Source organism: Echinops telfairi, unplaced genomic scaffold (assembly GCF_000313985.2).
Source record: "Echinops telfairi isolate 266 unplaced genomic scaffold, ASM31398v2 ScPeMD7_1713;HRSCAF=2227, whole genome shotgun sequence".
In the NCBI taxonomy this organism is placed as follows: domain Eukaryota; kingdom Metazoa; phylum Chordata; class Mammalia; order Afrosoricida; family Tenrecidae; genus Echinops; species Echinops telfairi.
The window spans coordinates 9,701,886-9,725,783 of record NW_022105611.1 but is presented as its reverse complement, the minus strand read 5'-3'; the positions used below and the strand labels follow the sequence as shown (position 1 = coordinate 9,725,783).

At 40.5% G+C, this 23,898-nt stretch overlaps 1 protein-coding gene across 17 annotated transcripts in view; it reads right to left on the bottom strand.

Moving 5' to 3' along the window:
• DLG2 (discs large MAGUK scaffold protein 2) overlaps positions 1–23,898 on the bottom strand; it is a 1,827,487-nt gene that overhangs the window by 468,612 nt on the left and 1,334,977 nt on the right. For all 17 annotated transcript variants that reach the window (XM_045293139.1, XM_045293148.1, XM_045293133.1 and 14 more), the window contains one exon: positions 21,602–21,757. In XM_045293139.1, coding sequence (XP_045149074.1) covers positions 21,602–21,757 — 156 coding nt within the window. The remainder of the gene's footprint in view (positions 1–21,601; positions 21,758–23,898) is intronic.

Below are 23,898 nucleotides of genomic sequence, written 5' to 3'. Positions count from 1 at the left end.
GGCGAAACAGGGAGGGTAAAGGGAGAATGGGTAGGAAAGAGGGAACTGATTACATGGAACTGTGTGTGACCTCCTCCCGGGGGGACAGACAACCGAAAAGTGGGTGAAGGGAGACGTCGGACAGGGCAAGACATGACAAAATACCAATTTATAAACTATTAAGGGCTCATGAGGGAAGGGGGAGCGGGGAGGGAGGGGAAAAATGAGGACCTAATGTCGGGGGTTTAAGTGGAGAGAAAATGTTTTGAGAATGATGTACAAATGCGCTTTATACAATTGATGTGTGTATGGATTGGGATAACAGTTGTATGAGCCCCTAATAGAATGTTTAAAAAAAAATTATCCAAAGGAGCGACAAGCTTTGTGCAACAAGAGAAAGAGATGGCAGAAGACTGGGAGCACAGTTTCCCGTTCAAGTTCTGTTGCTTTGCATCGCTATTTCCCCCCTCAGACTCCAGCTTGATAGTCAGCAACAGTGAGAGGCCACACCTGTAATTTCCTTATGCTCAGCATGTTGTCTTCAGTTGAGTGATTTTGTGAACTACATCTTCTTCCTTTCATTTTTTTTTTAATGTGTGGGATTTTTTCCCTTTGTGTTTCAGACCAGCACCTCAGCACGCACAGCACAAAAGGGTGACATTTCAGAATGCTGGTATTACAGTAAAATTATCCATTCGATATGTTACTGCCGGCCTTTGTTACCTAACTCTTGACTCAATTTTCCAACACGTCAGCTTCACAATATTTAATAATATGGAACCATTCAATTGTTCTGCTTTCCTAGCTAGCAGGCTCAAGCTACAGAAAATATGCTTTCTCACAAGGCTAGCATTGTGCAGTGATTCAAACAAAATAGCAAGTGATCCACTTAGGGGTGGAAAATCTTGGGGAATAAAGTAACACTCTTTATGCCCATGTCTAAGAGGGAAAGCAATTTTTATTTCAGACAATACAATTATAAAATGTTTTGTTATTTTGGTGGTTTGAAAGCCACACAGAGAGCTTGCTAATTTCACCCCAAAGGTTATCCTATAAAGCAGTTTAGAGCACTGGAAAGATGAAATTATTATTAAAACAGCACCTGACAAAGAACAAAAGCCAAAATGGCCATCCTATTTTCCATTTACATGGTATCACTTGCTGAGGGGCTGCAAACAGCTCAAGGCGTCCCTGTACCACAGCTCTCTGTCATAAAGAGGCACAAACAATACTGCCCTTGGATATGTGGATCCCACCGTGTCCAATGGAGACATGTGGAGAGTCAGTAAGCATATATGCAAACGGTGCTTTAAAGTAGAATTGATCGATGACAACTTACATGCGTGACAATGATAAAATTTATGATTGGGCTATGTAATTCACACCCCTGGATGGTGCACATAGCTCACCCTTGACTATTTTGGAAAAATTGGTGGTTCACATCCATCCACAAGCATCATTAAAGAAAACCCTGGCAAAGTGGTAAGGACTGTGGCCCAGGAAAGCCTGTCAGGGCCAGCTCTGCTCTGTAATGCATGCGCTCACCAGGAGCTGGCACTGAACCGAGGGCAATGGGTTTTAACTTTTCTCGATTAGCATTGCTATTTCTGGAGAACTCAATGGGCTTAGTGTACAGGCTACAAAGCCTTGCTCTAAGGGCTCTTAAAAATAGAGGATTCACATTCAAAACCACAGATGTCCAAGCACACAAAGCGGGAATGGGGACAAAATACCAACAGCTGCACAGAGGAAATCTGAGCGAGTCAGCAGGAATCTGTGTGATTACCAAACTCAGGTGTTGAAGAACACCGATAGCACAATTGGTTAAGAGTTCAGCTGCTCATCAATAGTTGACTGTTCGAAACCACCCAACAACTCCGTGGCATTAGGACCACACAATCAGGGTCCATGGAAACCACACCCAGAAGATCTTATGGGGCAGTTCTATTCCGCCACACAGGGTCGCTGAGACTTGGAACCAATTCCACAACAATAGTCACAATGGGGTTTTTATACAGTGGCAAGTGCAATTTAATTGTAAAATTCAGGAGACAGCCCTATTTTCTAGTTTTGTAAAGCAAGGTTTTTCGTTTACCAAAATAAGTCTGTGCATAAAATATTCACTGTTATCTCCATAGTTTTATAAAATAAAATTTATGTAACACAAAAATTGGAGAGAAGTTATAACCTCAGTAGGGTTCTTCTCAAGGAAATACAGTAGACAAGCTAATAACATTGTATGTCTACTTTACAGTCCTAATTTTCCCTGCATTTTGCCCCAGACTAAGAAATGAGGTCCTGGATTAGCATCGGTCTGGAATGTCTTATAAGAAGTTCTGACTGGCAGTGGTTGGGAAAGAGTTTAACAAGGTGATGTAAATGGTACAACAAATAAAATAGGGAGAGCTAATTTTCTAAGAAAGGGTTTTACGTTTAATGTGATCACAGGCACCCTTAGTTAATAGCCCACTGACTGCTGGGTGTCAATCACTATCTGCTTGTATATGTGTGTGTGTGTGTGTGTGTAGACATCCCTTACTTATCTTTTAAAATTTTGTTGATAAGTTAACCTGTCCCTTGCTTCCTTGATGTCTGCTCCTATATGCGCCGTATTATAGCAATACATTTTAATAAGCTTCCTATCTGCTGTGCTTTCTTCTACGGACCCAGGACTCCCTTCTGGAAATGGCTGTGTCCAATTAATACTGGTATTCCCAATGTAGACCACAGGGCTGCCACCGACTTACTAAATATGGGGCTTTCTGAATATTAGTACAAGTAAGTAAAGATTTAAATAAATTTTCCCATTATTCTTTAAATCAAGAGCTTACTACTTTCTGAGTCCTCCATTGCTAGCTACCAGGAACAGAAGACATGATTAAAACACAGCTCGTGAATGTATGAGGTTCACAAGCTAGTAGATGGAACAGATGGGTAACCAAGTAATAGTTTAGTAAATAGTTTAAGGAAAAGGTTTAAGAATGGGCAGAGAATTAAAAGACTTGAAAGTGAGAGGAACAGTGCTTCCCCCCTCCCCCCCCACTGCTGGGAAATGCAAGGAGAATTGCTATAACTGAAAAGGAGGCATGAAGGTTTAATCAGAGCAGTGGCCAAATGCATTTTAGAAGGCTCCAAGTGGGTGATGGGAGACTTGAAAGTGCAGCGAGATGGGGAGTCCCCAGTTGCTAAAGTGCAACACTTATTTCAGATGAACAGTAATTCTAGCCAAATGGAGAGGAAACCTGGGAGGATTGATAAAGAACTCAAAAGATATTAAATATTAAGGCTGGGACTTAAGAGACCAGTTGAATCAGGAGGATAAAATCTAGGAAAATATCTTGGTACTTGTTTGGGACTGAATTGTATCTCTTTAAAATGTGTATCATAAATACTCTCCATTATCCTTGTAGTTATTATCCCATTTTGGGAATAGGTTTTATTCATTAATACGCTGTCTTTGCCTACGGAGTCTTAAGTCAATTTTTTGAGACATACAAGAGCAGATGAAGGAAGCAAGTGATCACGCAGAAAGTTACCTGACAGACCACTTAAAGATTACGCAAAACTAAGAAATACAAGCTGAAAAGGGGTCAGCTCTTTCCCCATAGCTTAAGGGAAAAAACAAAAACAAACCTTTCCCCAAAGCTTACTAAACTGTGAGAAAAGAAGTTTGCTTGTCAAAACTGTTCCCCTGTGGTATTTCTGTTACAGCATCACTGGAACAAACTTACTGTGTATTGGCCACCACGTTGTATGGTATCTTCATGTGTAAACTCAATAATCCGCATAATAATATTGTATTAATAATAGGAGTAATGGATGAGGAAACGAAGTCATAACTCTGCCACACCTACCCATGAGGAGTCAAAAAACAAATGCAAATTCAACTCATAAGCAGTGCACCACAGGGGTGATGGTTACTCGGAAGTCTGATAGAAGAGAAGACAGTCATTTGAAGGATAAAAGTGACAAGCATGCTTTCTGATGCGCCTCAGATTATCTACATAGTGATACCCAGTAGCTATTTACCTGTCTTACTCTGAAGCCAAGGAAAGATCTGGTTGCAGATATAGTTGGGAGACATAAACACAGAATTGGAAATGAATCAATGGAAATGGGAGTATTCCAGTAGGGAAAGTGCACAGGGTAGGATGGTGAGAGACACTGCTGAGTGAAATGGTCAAATAAGAAATGAGAATGATGAAATAAGAATAAGAAATGAGAACATGACCAAATAAAAAAATGGTCAAATAAGAAATGAGGATGATGAATGATGAAATAAGAATAAGAACTAGGAAATGATGGTTACTAAGAAGTAGTCTGCAACCAAGCAAACCATTAACCGAGTGGAACTGTAGAACTTTCAGAGTTCGCCTTCTGGAAAAGGTGCCGAGGAAGGATCAAGCAACAGAGACAAGTATACAGAGAGATAGTATATGATAAGGGTTACAAAATCTCTATTGGATTTACAAATAAAGTATCTTGATAACTCGTAAAATGGTTTTGGTGACTGGGCTGGCAAGTGCTTTAAAGAGTGAAGGAGACATAAGATAGGGGAGATAGTAAGGATGATTATACTAGTTTCAAAAGATGCTATTAAGAATTCCCTTTATGTAACAAGACTGTGGTTTAGTGACAACCAGTGGATTTGGATTTAAAGTTCAGATCTTCCAGCTGTTCGCTTTCTAACCTGGGATAAACTACTGAAACTTTCTGAATGTTTTTTTCATTAGTAACATCGAGATATGTGACTGCTTTTGTACTTACGGTGGGGATTAGTGGCAATGTTTGCTGACCACTTGCAAAAAAATAGGTCCTTATAAATGAGAAGGCGCCCAGATATCACTGTGGCTGCAAACCACATAGCTGAAGGTTTAAACCCACTGGCCACCCTGGAGAAAAAAGATGAGGCTGTCCGCTGTGATCAATATTCAATCTTGGAGACCCTATATTGGGTTGCTATGAGTCAGAATCAACTCGTTGGCAGATGGTTGCAGTAAATGATAGTTACTAACATTATTAAATATATGAGCTGTCTTTCAGGCTCTGTGCCCTCTGAATAATTTACTACTGGACTAATCTCTCATAGGGTAGGCAGGTCATCTAAATATTTTCTAGTATTTTATCTGCATATTTGATACTATAAGGACATAATGATTTCATCACTGCTGTGAGAATTACTTAACTTTAGATGAGATTATTTTTTAACAGCTGAGCTAAATTTCCTACACCATTAATTCACTAATTTAAAGTGAACTATTTAGTCCTTTTAGTATTTGAAGTAAAAATATTGCTACAAAATTATAAAACCTTTATTAAGCAAACTATCAAAATATGAAGCTATTATTTTTTGACACCTACTTCATGTAGGTCTATACATTCGTGAGAGTGGTGCGTCTACCAAAAAAGTGAAATAAAGAACCTGCAGACTGGGAAAAAGTTGATAATGATTTATCAGACAAGGGGCCAATCTCTAAAATCTATAGAAGGCCTCACTTCAAGAAAAAGATGAATAACTCTACTTAACTATGGGCAAATGATACGAACAGTTTACCTGCTGGGGACACCGAGACATTGGAGCCCTTGTAGACTGATGCTGGGAGCGTGAATGGTACAACCACTGTAGAAAACAGTATGGCACTGTCTCCAAGCATTGGGAATAGAAATATCATAGGACCCAAAAGTTTGCTATTTGGTGTACACCCGACAGATGAAAACATAACTTGTTCATCGAAGATCTATTCACAATAGCAAGAAGATGGAAACAACCCAAACGCCCCTCGGAAGGCTGGATACACTGTAGTACCCACACATAATGGAACAGTACTCACCCCATTAACCAATGATGACGAAACACCTCATGATGTGGAGGGATTGAGAGAACAGGCTGAATGGTTAGTCAAATGCAACAGGACAAATATTGCTATGAGATCACTGTGAACGAACAAAAACAACTCCCCCACCCCCACCCAAATGTTTTTCATACCAAAAGAAGGAGGGAGGAAAGGGGAAGCAATAGGTTAGAGAGCCCACAGGGGCTGGCTTTGAGGAGGAGCAAGATAATAGATTACAAGAGGGGAAAGACACTGGGAAGTTTGATAGCTTGTTGAATGCAAAAATGACGATCTTCTATGCAAACCCTCACTTAATTCACAATTAAACGTTTGGGGTGGGGGGAGTGGTGTTTCCATACCTTTAACTCTTCCCTGAGGAATCTCCAGCTCTTTGATTTACACCATATTAAAAAGACAATGTTAGTATCCTTAAGGGGCTCCTATCATGTTTATTTTTAGTGTTCTTTGAGTTTGGGGAACCAAAAGAAGTCTGGGGAATCAAAATCGGGGCTGTATGGTGGATTGGGTGAGATTTCCCATAGAAGCTCTTGTAGTACAGCCTTAGCTACCCAAGAAAAGCGCACAGGTGCATGGCCACGGTGGAAAACTGCCTCAGCGCAGTTTTCTTGGCTTTTTTTTTCCTCTCACCAATGCAAAACTTTTTCTTTCTGTCCAAGGAAATCTGCCAATATTATTCTTTTGGAATCCCACAAAACACTCGTTCTAACTTCTGAGCTGAGTCCTCCGACCTGAATGGGACTGGCCCAGCAAGTCCTCTCAGAAGCCCCTGTTGGAATAGGATGTTTTTCTTTTTAAGACACCCTACTGTTCTGGCAGGGGAGGTTGTGGGGAAGTAGGGGGTTAACAACAAAGAAGGAAATGTTCTGACATTCATTGTGGTGAGGATTACTGAATATGGTTGAACTATTAATTTGTTTGATATGTGACTTGTATGCCAATAAAACTAGTAAAAATAATAGAAAGCAAAAAAAAAAAAAGACACCCTACTGAGACTAAACAAGTGCGTGACTGAGAGAATTTGTTTGAAGTTACCTGGTAATTAAAAAAAAACCATGTTTAAACACATTATGTAAAAATAAACCCAGGCATGCATGAGCTAGAAGCCTGGTAGCAATACTTTATTTACCCGCATATTAATAGAGTTGTGCGAGCATCATCCCAAACTAATCTTAAAATATTTTCATGATGTTAAATCGAGATTTGGCCCCATGACGATCCATGATTTCCACTTCCGCCACAGCTCCTTCAGCCTCCGTCTACTGTCTGTCTCTGTGGATTGGCCTATGGGGGACAATTCCTATAATCCGGTGGTCTTTTGGGACTGGCTTTCACTTAGCATAATTTCAAGGTTCGCACGTGTTGCAGTATGTATCAGTATTTCATTTTTTTTATAGTTGAAATAACTTCATATAGCTACTCTTCATGCTAGTCACTTATTCATTCACTGTTGGGCATTTACATTGTTTCTACTTTGGGGCTATCATGAATACTGCTGCCACGAAAATCAGGCAACAGATTTTGGGTGTCTGTATGTTTTCATTTCTTTGGGGTATATAGCTGAGTGGAACTACTGAGTTTAAATGAGGACTTACATTTTTATTTTTAGTAAAAATCGACTTGCTTTAAACAATAAAAAGATATGTTTTCTTCCCATCCCAATCACATCTGCTAAAGTATATTTGCTAATAATAGTTCAGTGTTTCCATGCAGGCATGAGCTATGATGTCTAATCTTTCTTTACACAAACAATCCTGAAGAATATACTTAGTTCAAAACTATAGACTGGGAAGTGAGAAAAATCACTAGTACCTAGAAACCTCAGCCCAGGTCTTGTATCTGCTTCTGACTTATGTGACTGTGTGGTTTGGGGTAAGCTTTCTATTTTCAGCTGTGTGTATGTACATTTAATATTTGGACTCAAGATTTTCTCTTTCTGGCCAAGCATTCAATGATTAATGACACTTTGAGTCCTTAGAATAGACTATTATCTTTGGGTATGTTTGAAGCCTGGGATGTTTCCTTCCATTCTGGTGGATGTCTAGCTGGTAGACAGAACTCTAGGGAAAGGGAGTGGCAAGTACCTCCACCTTGTCAGGCACCTGCAGCTCTGTCGCCCTCTAAGCACGTTTCAGAGGGCCTGCAAACAAAGTGCTGCAAATAAAGTCCTTCTCCCATGTTGTAATCTGGGCCTTTTCAATCTTCTGAATTTAACTGGCATTTGTTTCATTACCCGAAACAGGGTCAGCTAGTTGTGTGTGCTTCTCATCAGACACGGCGTGTGAGAGGCAACCATGGAGGCTGTGATTTCTCCAGAACTTCTGGCCTGATACATTCAGTAACACGGAGACAAACTCTCCCAAAACGAAGGTACCAAGAATTACAGTGCGCAACAAATGGGGCAAAGGAATTCTACTTTTGTGTCGCATGTCAGAAATAGAAAATCTCAGGGACAATTGTATATAACATCTTTCTCGGCGAACAGGGTAAAAGTTGACCAGAATGGAAAATTAGTCTCCATGTAGCAATTCTTTTCTGCATTGCCTTGGGCCTGGAGAACTTTCACTAGCCCTGAAGGCCCTCCTTGAGCTAGGAGGTACAGTCCTCACTGTTACAGGGGAGCACCTCCAATGTGTTGTTCCACCGAATGTTTGCTATGTGCTCACGTGTAACCTGTTGTGTCTACCCAGAAAGAGCCAAAAAGGGATACTCTGCTTTCAAATTTTAGAGGGTTATTCCTAAAGAGAAAGTTGAAAACTGAGTCGGGCTCTTCTTGAAGCTCATTTTGCTTCTGTTCCCTTGGGCATTATGGAATGGAAATGCTTGAATCAAAATTCACAAGTCCCATGTGAAGCTAACTCTGGGCCTCTGGGTCTGGAAACCTCTGTACCTCAAGAGAAGGCAGAAGTGAGGTTAGAAATACTTTGACTTTTGAACCCAGGTGGATTGCCACTTGGCCTAGGGCAGTGGTTCTCAAGCTGTGGGTCGAGACCCCTTTGGGGGTTTCAAATGACCCTTTCACAGGGGTGGCCCAATTCATAACAGTAGCAAAATTACAGTTATGAAGCAGCAATGAAAAGGATTTCATGGTTGAGGGTTGCCACCACATGAGGAATTGTATTAAGGGGTCACGGCATGAGGAGGGTAGAGAACCACTGGGCTAGGGAATGGCAAAGGACTCCTTGGTACTGATCGAAGAATCCCATTTACATTCTAGTAATGATTTAGGATATAATCAGGGACCATTTACAGAGAGTGAAGAAATGAATTTCAGAAATGATAAAGAGCATGGTGAAGCTGTAATTTATAGGTCTTTGACCACAGGCTTAAAAGATCCCTTAACCAATTGGATGTGATCTGTTGCCCAAAGCATGACCAAGGGCCAGGAATCAAACCTTTCACCTATCCCCCTAACTTAATTTCTCAACTTCACTACCTACCCCATCACTCTGCGTTTAACTGAGTATATAAAATATTCTATTATCCTTTATGCAATGTTTGATGTTCCTGAAATTGGATGCTAATCTTGCTAAACAAGAAAAGCATTGTATTTATAATTTTTATCTCTCTGCTGAGAAAGAGCTTAGATTAATGACAGCTTTTATGGGTCAAATGAAGCCCGAAGGAATATTCCAAAATGAAAATCAGGGAAGGGAATCAGGTAGGGAACAGAACTTCTCTGGATGATAGGAGGTAGAATAGGAAATTCCACAACCGTTGCCTGGGGAAAGAGGCAGCTCGTTCTAATGTTCATTAAGGACAAGAAAAAACCTCAAGTGGTCACTGACGGCACATAGCACCGCCACTGGGCTATAGTGGCGATCTTGGTCCTATAATGTGAGATTCCCCAACTGTGAAGCAGCAGCATAAGGCAGGCTTCCCACCGGGTCCCTGCCAGACACTTCTCGGCTCCTACAAGCTCTACGTCTAACCTAGGCCTAAACCTTGGAAGGGACCGCAGTGGAGAGGGAGGAGACCTGCATTTGGAAGAACATAATTCTACTGGGTTGAAACAGTGATGCATGTGAGAGGGACAAGTAAGGTGTTTCAGTAAAGTTGTCCTGTGGGAAAACAATCGGCACAATGTTGTATTATTGGAGTCTGCAAATGATGTCCAGGAGAACAAATGAATCAGCAGGAGAGCTGCAAGTAAGGAAAGGAGAGTTTCACAATGCCTGTCACCGTGACCCAACACCCAGAGGTCACGCAGATTCCACGGAGAGTAAGAAGTGATCATGTACCCGCTCAGGTAAGAATGGAGAGAGCTGGAAAGAGTGATAGAAAATTGAGGCTGTCATCAGAACTTCAGATTCCACACAAGACTCTCTTAATGCCTAGAATTAAATCAACATGAGCGGATAGTAATAATATCTAGGGTAATTCAGGAGGGAGCCAAAAGAAATAAGGTAAGATCTAACTAACGTGCACATGGTTTAAAAAAAAAAAATCAAACCCACTGTCACTGAGCCAATTCCCCCTTATCCTGACCCAAGAGGATGGAGGGCTGTTCTTTGGAATTCAAATTTACTGGAGGAGAGTCTTATCTTCATCACACAGAGTGGCTAGTGGGTTTAAACGGCAGACCTTTCAAGTAATACACCGATGCTAAAACCAATTTGCCACCAGGATGCCTTACAACTCATATGCACTTAAAAATGCAATCCATGTTTAATTTCTAGGCATTTCCTTTTTCTTTTCATTATTGGTGGCTCTCAGATATATCCACAAAAAAGCCCTAACGTTTTTTGGGCTTAGTGGTCCCTAGACCTCCTGAAAGCATGATTCAGTTATGTCTGACTTTTGTATCCTCCCAAATGTCAACTGTATAGTAGGTGCTTAATACATATTTGTTATTTGATTAACAGTTTCTTCATCTGTGCCACAACAGAAAAAGTTAAACTGTTGCTAGGATGCCCTGTAAATCCAAATTTAAAGTAGTCTCTGAAAAATAACACAACAAAAACTCAATACCGTGGAGTCATGCCAAGTCATAGTGCTTCTTGCCGGACCACAGAGAACGGCCCTGGTGGGTTTTCGAGACTACCACCTGCTACAAAAGTAGGAAGGCTAGCTGGTAGTTTCAACCTGCTGCTCCTGTACGTCACAGTCTAATACATTCCTTTTCTTTGGAATAGAATGTTCTCAGGCTTTAGTATTCCATTTGAAACATATATCCCAGCTGACTTTAAAACTCTACTCAAGGGATACTTTAAACTTCAAATGAGCTCAAGGTCTACAAAAGTAAATTAAAGATGGAAGTGCAGGATTTATTTCTATGCTTTCAGGGGCAAATTTTGATCCCTTAGTTAAAACAAAATTCTAAATTCTTAAATATTTAGATCTCTATATAAATATGTATAGGCTTACATAGCATTTCTTCCCAACCTACAAACACTAATCTTCATCTCCCTTCACTATTGACTGGATTTGTCAACTCCAGGGAACAGAAGCTATGAGGATGTGGGTGAAGAGAGTCTCTTACAACTATTCTTTAATAATAGTTCATCCCAAATGCAATCTGAGATATTCATTTATTCAGGTTACAATATAATATGCTGTCCTCTACTGAGGGAGTAATCACTGACAACAATATGAAGAGCAGAACATTGTCAGACATAGTGGCAGACAATGAGACGCTCGGGTTGGAAACCACTCAAAGTACAATTGTCCTCAGCTTCAGCCTGAATTTATATGTGAGCATTTGATGGCTTATTTCACAGTCATCCCCTGGTCATGTTTTGGCTGATGATAAGGGGTTTCTCCACCATCTCTTTCAACAGCTGTACTCAATTTGATTCTTGTGTATTACATCTGGTGAGGTCCATGTCAATAGTTGCCTTTTCAGTTATTGGGATTGTACCTGGGAGACTTAGGCAGCTTACTCTCTTAGAGATGTAGGGTTCCCTATCTGCAAAGCCCCAACAACAACAACAACAACAGCAACAACAACAACAACAACAACGTATCTCCTATAAGGATTTTATCAGTTAATAAGTACAGTGGACAGCCTTGGGATAAGAGTGCATACATGCTCACAATCGTTAAGACCATTACAATTCATCATCATCATCATCATCATCATCATCACTCTGACTACTAATACACTTTATGCCAAACCCTGTTTTTGGCCCTGGGAGCATAGCAGTTACCAGGGCAGCCACTGTTGCTGCTATAGTTAAATTAGCATCCCACATGTAACTAAGAATGGGCTCAATTTCAAACATATCACCCACTGCTTCCATTTGTTTGTCAAACCGTGTCCTGTGATTTTTCTGTAAAATCAGAATATTCAGATCTACTTCATAGGTCGATGAGAAGATACAAATTAATGATTTCTGGCAAAATGCCCAGTACATAACAACACTCACTACACAATGTGCGCTAGTGATTGAAACTGGTGTCTGCTGTGGGTGTTATGCGGTAAAGTTACTGTCTGGAGTCTTGCCTGTAATTCTGTTGCTATAGAGATGTTGCACAGCATAGCATTTTTCTCACCGCTCCTTTGTCTCTATGGAGAACTCCTTTTGATGTTATGGTAATTCTTATAATATGAAGGTGAACACTGCCATTAAGCAGATTCCACCCCCAGAGGACAGAACAGAAGTGGCCCGTACCGTCCCGAGGCGGTACACCATGACACCAGCAGATCGCCACCATTGCCCTGGGGAACGGCTGGTGGGTTCGAACCACCAGCTTTTCAGTTTACAGCCAAGTGCTCTAGCCACCACACTATAAAGCTCCCCCAACACGATGGTTACTGATGAAAATACGAAGATTTCTCTCAAAATTAAAGGAAAACATCCATACAATATTAAGTAAGTGTACATCATATATAAATCACACTGATTGCATTTTGTTTGTTTCGTCATTGAATTACGTGAACATTACAGAGCAGGAATCTTTCAGTAAAATGAATCTGGATTCATTTCTTACTGTGCCATTACAAAATAGGATATGTAAACTAACTGGCAAGAGTTGTAAAAATTAAATGAAAGCTTTTAGTAAGTTTTGATTTCCCAATGAAAAAACATTTTAATGAAGGAACAACAAAAATAGACTGATTAAATCATAAGTACCATGTATTGAAAAACTATGTTTACATAGAGATGACATCCACTTCGTGTTTCCCAGGGTCTGTGATATTGTCTGGTGGCGGGGTGGGGGGTGGACACTAGAATGATCCCGAGGGCTGCAATCCAGGGACCTATACCTCATCCTAGGTTATGGGTTATACTACAGAAGATTTTCACGGCCAAGGGGCCACTGAGTAATTTTTGTTTTTCTTAAAGGGGAGCAGTAAGTCAATGAAGTTTGGCAACCCGTGATTTAGAAGACAGAGGAGCTTGCTTCCATGTGAATCTTAGTATACATTGCACGGCAGTGAGGAGGGGCTGGAAAACCCTGTGGGGCAAAAGCGGTCTCTGTGACTTTGTGAGATGGAATTAATCTATGTTCATCATCCTTGGTTCAAGCTGGGTTTAGTGATCACCTGCTTCAAAAAGGTAGTGAAGACTTTGAAGAACACACTGGTACATGAATTTGGGAAGAAGTTGTGCCTGATGAGGCATGCCTAGAGAAAGTCCTTTCGTAGTTTTAATTAAAAATGAAATTAAGTGTTCTTTAAAATTTTATCAACCTCTTAAGGGATGAAAAAGTCAGTAATTTGCGAATCTTCTTTCCTTTTTAAAATGATGCTATTTCCCAGATCCCATGTGAAAAAGGGTCCGATTTCCCCTTCCGATGCAGAGCCGGGGGGCGGAGCAGATGTGAGATAGGCCAACCGAGTCAGAAGCCGTGCCGCGCGGCGAGCGGGGCGAAGGCTGCAGTGATGGTGAGAAAGCCCTGCTTTGAATCTGGGCGCTGCTACTGATGGGTTTGAATGCAGGGCTGACCATTTTGCAGGGCTGTTGGCGTTATTCCAAGAGAGAGAGGGTGCAGGCGAGTACCTGGCATCGAACCTTTGCTGCAGAGAAGCTGCTTTCATGTTGTCTACTTTTCTCAGAAGGTTCAGGTAAGTAAGACAAACCCTGCGATGTGTTGGATGAGAACTAAGAACATCTCATGTGAGTGTGAAGGTACATGTGGTTTGGCAAACATGCCACCCTTTACAGGGAGCCTCCAAACGCAATGATAAAAGGGAAAAATAAAATGTCACTTTGCTACAAGAAAGGTTGCCACTAATAATGACAGACACATTTAGCAGCAACAGCTTTCTGATAACCTCGGGGGATTTACTGTGCTGATAAACAATTTTTACCTGATTTGTAATAGCAATAAAAATAAATATACATGAGTTAGAGGTTTTAATTTAGAATAAGCATATGGAGACAATTAGTAATGTCTAATGGGGATAATGCCTGGCTTAAAATGTATTTGCTCTGTTTCCCATGAGCCTCACAACAACAATTCTATGAGGAAAAAAGCACAGATCAAATTAGTCCCAGTTTTCTGGTAAGCACACAGGTCATGAGGAAAGTGAAGTCCTCGGTTAAGTGCACTATTAACACAGCCAAAGGGTGTCATCACATGAAGTATGCACGTAGACCTCCTGCCTCCAGTGTGTCATATGGCCACCAACTCAGACAAGAGACCTTCGCATCTATTTGGCTCTCTCCTCCCATTGTCTTCCACAGAGTTTTATGCTGACGTGTATTTATTGTGGACGGGAGTGCTCACTGTCTCTACGGAGCGTGTGTGTGTGTGTGTGTGTGTGTGTGTGTGTGTGTGTGTAGGGGGAATGCAGTCACCATCTAGTGACTGCCTCAAGCCAGTCAAGTCTTTCCCTCCAGGCAGCTCACCACCAAGTACCATCATTCTCTTGGCTCAACGTCTCTGAATCCACTCATTCCTCTCTGTCTCCATAGCCCTAGTTCATTTCTTCATGATTGTTACCCTCGACTGGGATAGACCGACAGTTTCCCCGTCTGAAAATCCTTTCCCATCTAGTTATCTTCCAGACAGTCGGCAACGTGATCTTCCCCAAAACACAGATCAGCGCATGCCTTTACTTTGCTTTGAAACTCTTCCTCCATCATCCCCATAAAACCCCAAGTCTCCAGCTGGTCCTGTGAGGAACTCATTTACCCCATTGCCAACAGGATGAGCCACCCCATACTCCTTTGGCACACAGAACAATGTGTAGCCGCACCATGCACCGAGCTTCTACCCACCCCCTCTCTGCTATTCCTTGTACCTGGGACACAACTGTCCTCGCATCTGACTGGTGAACTCAATGGCCTTCTACAGACTCAGTCCAAGCAGCCCTTTGCAAAGAAACCCGAGGGCAGAAGGAAGTGTTTCCCTTTGCTCAGCTGTATGCCCTCATATGGGCTTCTGCTGTAGCATTACTGTGAATGGAAGCTATATTTTGATGGTAGAATTTTTGATTCTGAGAGAATGAAAAGATTAACCAAACCAAACACTGCCATTGAGTCAATGCTGACTCACAGAAACCCTATAAGAACAGGGTAGAACTGCCCCTGCAAGTTTCCCAAACTGGACCCGTTTTGGGGAGTAGAAAGCTCCATCTTTCTCCTGAGGAGCAGCTGGTGGTTTTGAACTGCTGCCCTTACCCTTAGCCCAGTATATAACCATTATGCTGCCTGAGCGCCTAACAGATTAAATGCTTGGGTACATTTTCCATTATTTTACAAAGATAAAAATCTTGTTTTCCCAGTCTTTGAAAGATACTTCCTCCAACCAAACCAAACCGAACTCACAAAACACCTAACCCAGGTGCCATCAAACCAATTCTAGTTCATCACGACCCCATACATGTCAAAGTAGAACTATCATCCACAGGATTTTGAATAATGGAATTTTCATATCACCAACTATTCCTATCAGGTGCTTCTGGGTGGACTTGAACCAATGACCTTCTGACTAGTAGCCCAGTCCATTAGTAGGTTCCCATAATGCTCAAGGCTGAGCCCTGGTGATCTCAGGCTGGCTCTGTGTACAAAACAAGGCGTGGCTTGGACTGCTAACATTGTACTTTCTACAAGGGGATGAATTATAAATGTAGATTCTCTGAATCCTGCAGACTGGCAGATGACCTATGCAAAGGGGAAGTTAAGTTTCCGATAGTTAACGTTGTTTTTTGTTTTTAAGTGATTAGAAGTGGGTGAAACAAGAACAAGGTATAGATGGAAGATAGCCCCTTTTTGATATTCACACCTCTGCAGGAAGGACAATCTTAGATTATGTTTGCTTCCATCATGCCACCTCTTGTGCTAATCTGATTTTAGTTACACTGAAGAAAAGGAGATGAACATATTATGCATAGCAGATGAACATCATTATGCATAGTGATTCTTCATTTACATGTTGATGAATCCCTACGGAAAGAGATATCTTATCTACCTTTGAAATCCCAGCTTCAAGGAAAGAGATATAACTTATTCATCTTTGAATTCCTGGCTTCCAGAATAATATTCAACATCTACAAGTAGCTCTTCTATTCAAAGGGGAAAGAACAATATTTGTGATCATTTAAGGAGGGGCTTCAAAACTTTGTGGAAAAAAATTCCCTTATCTTTAATTCCATTTGTCCATGAGCTTTGTAAAGCCTATACCATGTTTTCCTATTCCAAATCTGCCAATACATTTTAATTGACCTTCATTTGGTTCATAGTATCTTCTGTTTATCAAATGCAAAATAACGATAATCAGGGGACATCTATGTAAGAGGAAAATGAAAATATTCCATATGTGTTGGGCAAATGACCAAGAATATTATTCTTGCCTTAGAAAAATCCAAAGTAGAATGACTTACCATTCTCCCAAATTAGAAAAACCAATTACAATATCAAAAACAACCGTAAATTAAAAGGACACACACACAGCAAGTGGCCAACAGCGATCTCATTTGTTTTTCACAGAACTCTAGCTCATAGTTTGATTCCAGCCTCTGTCCTTTTCTTGCCTTTGCAAGGTCTGAAAAGTCAATTACTTGAAACATTATCTGCAGTCTTAAGAACTGGCAGTTTGCCAAGTGATTGAAAGTGCTTTCCTAAGGAAAATGTAAACTTTGTGTGTTGTCTTTTAGATGATATTACAGAAGCAAACTGTACAGATGCGTGCTATCAACTCAAAGAGTTGAGAACTGAGGTATTGCCACTGAAGTCCAAGGTCACTGACCCTCAGAACTTGGACTTGCTACCCTTATTCTGAAAACCCTGAGGGAGTACAGTAGTACATGCTAGCTCATGTACTAATCTGAGGCAGAAATGGCATTTATCTAATGCTCTGATAAATATACATCACCACATAACACACTTCAAGGTTCGGCACGTCTTAATATTTCTTGGTCAGCCTTTACATTTGTAAAACATTGTTCTGATACAGTACTTTGTCAGTGGTTGATATATCTTGGTTGAATGGATTAATGGATACATTTCTATAATATCCTTCTTAGTATAGAAGATCCCAGGATAACTTTGTTTCATGTGCAGAATTAAAACACGGACCCATGAACATATCCAAATTGATGTTGGAGAAAGGCTTGTCTAACTCAAAGGTCTTATCTCCTGTGCTTCCATGAGTTACTTAAGGTCACAGCAAACAGAAAAAAACAAAACAGAAGCAAAATACAAGCTATGGGGACATCAGTTGAACCCAGAGCTCTAGAATTGCATCCCTAAATTATTAGCTGAGTTTCAAGAAACATTTGCTCAGAGAGGAAATTTTCCCTAAGAAAGGAAGTAATAAACAATCTTTGAAATGAATTGCTCAGTCTTAATGACGATTTGAAAGCTACATATCTGTCATGTGGACATGGACCATCAAGATAACTTAAAGAGTGGAGTTTAGTACACAAAGCAAACTCAAGTCTACTGTTAGGTGTTACCAAGCAGGGGCTCATTCATCCACGGAGCTTCTTCATGTATCTACTAAAAACTGGATAAAGCAGAGTTGAAGTAGGGCCTGTTCCTGAAACTGGTGTCTGCCTAGATTTCTACAGACCTTCTTTCTATGCTTATTCCTTCAAAAATACTGTGCTAGGACTTAGGGAGATAATATTGTGCAAAAGAGACAAAATTCCACCCATTGAGTTTACAGTGTAGCACGTAAACCAGGGGCTGAGTTTTAAATATCATTTAACCTCAAGTAGAATCATAAAGGATTGAATTTTATCAAAGAAAGAAGAGAGGTTTTCTCTTTCAGGGGCTCCTTTGAAGATGCACCATTTGAGTTTAGACCCAGGATGACCAGAATTTACCAAGCAAAATGTCAGAGGAGCTCCTAGGGAGAGCAGAGAGCATGTCTGAAGAGCACGGGCCAGGGCGCCATGTCTGCATGTTAGAAATAAAGAGGACGGCTGATGGCAGTGGTGTGGTCAGCAACGACAAGACAAGCTCACTGCAGTCAATTCTGACCATGGCAACCCTGAGAGACAGAGTAGGTCTGTCCCTGGGGATTTTTAAGACTGCAATGTTAATGAGACTGGAAAGCCTCATCTTTCTCCCTCACAGTGGCTGTGGTTTTGAACTAATGAACTTGCAGTGAGTAGTCCCATGTGAAACCCACTATGCCACCAGGTTTCCTTGAGGTCGGTAAAGAGCCAAATGAGATAATGTTTCAGAGACAGGCAGAGGCAAGATCATGCAGCACCTAAGTCCTAGGTTAATGACTTTGCATTTTATATAAATGCAAAAGAGTGGTGAAATGATCTGACATATTCTTTTTAAAAAAAATTATTCAGGGTTTCTGGCTTGCAGGCCATTGTGTGTTTTCTTCTCTTTTTAAATCCTGATTTATATTCTTAACCGACCATTTGGACTACATTGAGAACAGCGCAGGAGGACAACAGTGTACGCAGTGAGCGCAACTAGGAGGCGATTGCAGGTAGAAGATGATGGGACAGGTACGAAAGCAGTGGGGACAGAGGAACAGAAAAAAGAGTAGGTAAGAGAGATGGTTTGAAGGGGTTCAATGGAACTTAGAGATGAACTGAATGACAGGTGTGAGAGGGAATAAGCTGTTCATGGTTCAGGGAAACTCCCTGACTGAACAAATGGGGCAGAAGTACCTGCCTATTCCTGAACTGGGAAAGTCTGCAGGAACAGCAGAAGTTGGGTGGTGAAATTAAACTCTTTGTCAAGTGGATGTATATATATATATCTATTTCATGTATGTGTGTATTTCTACATATATACATATATGAAATAGATATTTATTTCATAGCTGTTTATATATTACCTATAATTATGTTTAAATATACTTCATTTTATATATAATACAAATATTTCCCTCTCTAGAAAAAGAACAAGAATAATGCAAAAAGGAAAGAACGGGGAAAATGAGAAGAAAGACATTAGAAATAGAATTCCCAATCGAGTGGCAGGCTGGGAGGCAGGGGCTGCTGCATAGCAGACTTGGTGAGGGTGTGTCATTTGAACAATAATATTAAAAACGTATAATGCAATTTTTAATTTGAAAATACGAAAAACAGGGTGAGGGGATTAAGTTGAGGGTTGTTTTCTAATGTTTTTTTACATTGGAAACTAACAATAAATGAGCCCTCTTTAAAATAAAGAAAACATGAAAAGTGTAGTCTCATAACACAGAGCATAGAACGTAAACTCTAAACCATCTTGCTTGGTGGTTATACCCCAAAGCTGTCATCTTTCATCTGCTTATTGGTGAAGTTTTAGGAGGAACACAGGAGAATCTCCAGTAAGGTGGAAAGAAGTCAATGTCACTGTGCTGATTGGAAAGTGTGGGTTGAAAACCAAAACTTATGGAGACTGAGCCAGAGAAGTAGAAATGAGTAGGCAGGATAAAAATAGAGAAGGGGGAGAAAAAGAAATGGAAGCGATTGGTGGATTTTTCCAGGGAGCAAGCAAGAGCATGCCATCGGGCCTCTGCTGATGCGAGTGCAAATGGTTGTCCAGGCGAATGGTCACCTGGCTGTGAATCACAGCTTTGCCACTTATTGGCAATGACCTAGGACGGGTCATGTCACCTCTCAAGCCTTGCTTTCCTCATGTGTACACACAGAGGTGTTGCTAGTGATCATTACAGGGTGTCTGTGAGCAGTAAGAGGAGACTTGGTGGTGCAGTAGCTAAGGAGCTGGACCAGAAGGTCACTCGTTCAAATCCACTGACCACTCTTTTTTAGAAAGTGTCAGTTGGTTCCACGGAGATGATGGCCTTGGAAACTCTGCGGTCTACTCTGTCCTTTAGGGCCGCCAAGAATCGACTCAACAGCCATGGGTTTGGTTTGGGGATATGAGGGTTAAAGTAATAATTCATAAAACATGCTTAAGGAAAGGTCTGGCCCCAGGGAAAGGTGCTCTTAGGTAGCTGGTCAGCGGTGCATCATTTTTAGAAAGTCATTGTGCGGGTGTGTCTGTTTTCACACTTCCCTGTGGCCACAATGATGCTGTCCTCTTAGCTTCACGATGATCTAGTTCCCTGTAGTAAGGTGGTTTAATTCACGACTTTGTAAAAATATAAAAATGTAGGAGTTCATCAATATTTTTAAAGCATTCTGAAATGTTATTCGGTTTCATCATTAGAAATGAGTGAAAATGCCCCAGTAGATTATATACCAAAAATGTTTTCTCATTTCTTTTCAGACATGTTAGATATAATTTAAATTTTGCTATTTATTTCCCCTAGAGAGTCTAGCAATTGACTTATAAATGCATCCTTTGAGAATATTAAAAAATAGAGATGATGTTCTAAAAAGTCTCATTTTCATTTTGTATCTTTCCAAACTTTGCATTTTTCTCAGCCCTAATCATACTTGGAGGAAACATAAAAACATTTAGTCTGAAGGCATAAGTATGTAAGTACCCCGTCACACAAGGAACGTTGGGATCTCTCAATTTAGACTGCATCGGAACAGCCCTATGGAACACAGCATTCTGTTTCTTTACTTTCCTCAATTTCCAACTCCAACTATTTATGAGAAGATTAAATTTTATTATTTAGTTCACATATGCTTAAAATATTAATGCAGAATGATGTCCAACTATGAGACTTGAATAATTTGTTTACAGAGTTGGAGAAAGATTCAACATGCTCTAAGCTCAAATCTAGACTCCATCTATTAATTGGCAATGTCACATGTTGCAGGTAATACTTTATCTCACTGAACCTGTGTTTCCTTATATAAAATGGTAGTAATTAAGTGAACATCTGGCCTACTAACATAAAATAAAGGTTAACATTATGTCCTTTTTGGGTAGATAAAACCAACCCATTCTGTGGTTGGGACACATTGCTTAATATCTCTGGGAGTCACTTATCTCATCAATTAAATGATGATGACAGTACTTACGTCTAAGAAATTTGCCTTGTGGGAATACACAGATATCATCTATCATCTGCTTACTCCTGAGGTTCTGGGGGGGCCTGCATCAGAATCTCTAGTAGGGTCAAAGGATACTGTTTATTAAATATTATTCCAAATTCTGTCTCTTTTATCTTTCTATATGAGGAAAAGTGGTGCTATTTACACCCCAAATTAATTCTTCTGGAAAAAAAATGTAATTACTAGCTTATTAAAATACATGGGAACCAAGACTGTCCAGGGTATCATGTGACCATGTCTGAGTGCATAGTGATCACACCAGAAAAAATTAAAAGAAGGGGACAAGATACTTAATTTCTCCCAAAAGAGACCAAAGGAGCAGACGTCTCCATTGTGCGGAGGCTGTCAAGGGAGAGGGATGCGAGCAGAGGTGGATTCTCCCCGTTCATCCTGGTGGAAGCACATACATTTGGAGAAGATGAAGTGAGCAAGCGCATGCAGTCGGTACCTGGTCATCTCGGGGTCAGGGAGCAGGCCCAGGTGGTAGTGGGGGTAGGGAGATGAGAGAAGGAAACTTTTGTCACACTCCACAGGGGAATAGTGCCTGGGAGAAGCAGGCTTATCACATAGTTTGTTCACAGTGCTGTAAACAGGTTCCGGAGGCCTGGCGATGAAAGGGAGAGAAAAATAGGCATGGTTAGCACACACACACTGAACAACCACACAACCAGTAGCATGTTACTCTATGCAAAAGTGAAAATTCAAAATTGATCCATGGGCTTGATAAAGCCAGAGTGAAGATCAGGAATCACGTTTGGAAACAAGGTCTCTGTTTGGAAATTAAACATTTGGCTGGTAGTTGAACCACTAGAATCTGTATGCTACAGCTCAATATGGCCAGAGCCACCCTACTCATTCCATTCTTATTTGGACTATCTAGGCGGGAGTGTAAAATTCGGAGGTCCACTGACATGGGTCCTTTTGAAACTTTAGTCTCATTAGTTGTGAAATGTTAACTTTAGCGAGATCTTCTTTTACCATCTTGACCAGGACACCGTGCTATTTTTATTTTTTACAGCAGCTTGTTGATACTTGCCTCAGCATGTGATCACATTATTTTTTTTCTTTGCTTAATATTTTATACTTTCATTATACAATTACTTTCATGAGGGCAGAGACTGCATTTATTTTATTAACCATTTAAAGCTCAGCCTATAGCAGATATTACATATATATATATTTAAAATGTGTGCATAAGTGAATAAATTCATTCAACTTCTCAAATTTCTATTTCAAGTTTCTGTGTGTGTGTGTGTGTGTGTGTTGGGGAGGTGGGGTAGGGAGGGTTATCTTATCTAGGAATCTAATCGATTACATGATCTGAAGATTGATTCTTCCATATAGTTTCACATAGGTTGTCCCTCAAGAATTGACTTCAGGGAGGTTTCTATGAAGAGGAGATCATACTAAAATTTCTGTTAAGCCAGGTTAACTAAGAATACTGGCTGGCCTTACCTAATAACAACTTCACACGGTAGCTGTTACATACATGCGTTGTATCGGCAGATAGATGTTACAATTGCAGTCAAGGAACTGAGCTAAAAAGTCCTTGGTTGTTAAACAAAAGAAAATCCCAAGCAGATCTATCAGAGCAAGTCCAATATTGCTGCCAATGTCTTCTCTTTAAGATAAGAACTTAAAAATTGGAGTTTAAATGGAAGAATCATCTGGTTGATTGGGGTTTGAGTTCAGGAAGTTTTTTTTTGGTTGGAAAGGCAAGGAGCAAGTTAGGAACCATGGCGATGTCCATGGGGTTGGTAGCCGGGTGAGGCCAGCCCTATCCCCTTGGGTCCAAGAGACCCCCGAAGCAGCAAGTGGTTCTATAAGGTATACAAGAAGGGCTGATGGGAACTCAGTGAAGGCATACCACATGCTTCATTTCTTTTTGTACATCAAGCCCCCAATATAGACCCTAACAGGTACATAAGAGATGTTCAATAAATGCTCCCTGAATTGATAGGAAGGTGAGCGAACAGGTAGCATAAGAGGACTGGAAGAGCATTAAACACAAAATTTATCCAATTTACAATATTATTAAGGGCTATCATGCATTGGACACACAGTCTATAGAACTGCATTACTCCCTAAACACAAAAATCTCTGTTACACTGGAAGAGAGACCTTGATCTGTTTGCCGTATGCCACACAGTCCTGGGACTGAGGAACAATACAGAGGTCTGCTTTGTCCTTCAGAATCATAACCTCAGGGGTAAAAGGAGGTATTTTGCAATCGAATGTTTGCTTTATTATGGTGTTTACTACAGTAGCATTTACAGGAAGATGGTGTTTACTACAGTAGCATTTACAGGAAGAATTTGAGGTTTTAAATGTGATAGTCAAAATCTTTCTTACATTAGGGAACCTGGCATATATTCTCAGTTTAGACCAGTACTCCATTTTAAGAAAAAATTTATGAAAGATTTCTGTTAAACCAATTATACCAGTACCAGTTTTCCTGGAGTCAAAGCCTACTCATAGCAAATCCATGTGTGTCAGAATGGAGCTGTGAGCTTTAGGGTTTTCATGGATGATTTTTTTCTTTTTCTTTTTATATAGAGAGCCTGACCTTTCTTCCAAGATATGCCTACATTGACTTAGATTGTTAACCTTTGGTGAGCAGCCCAGTACACTGACTTTTGCTCTACCCAAGAAAGTCTCATAAGTTATATACAATTGATAACAGTAAATAATAACACTTTAAAAAGGCAGCTGCCCAATCATTCCTGAAAACTTTTAAAATCTTTT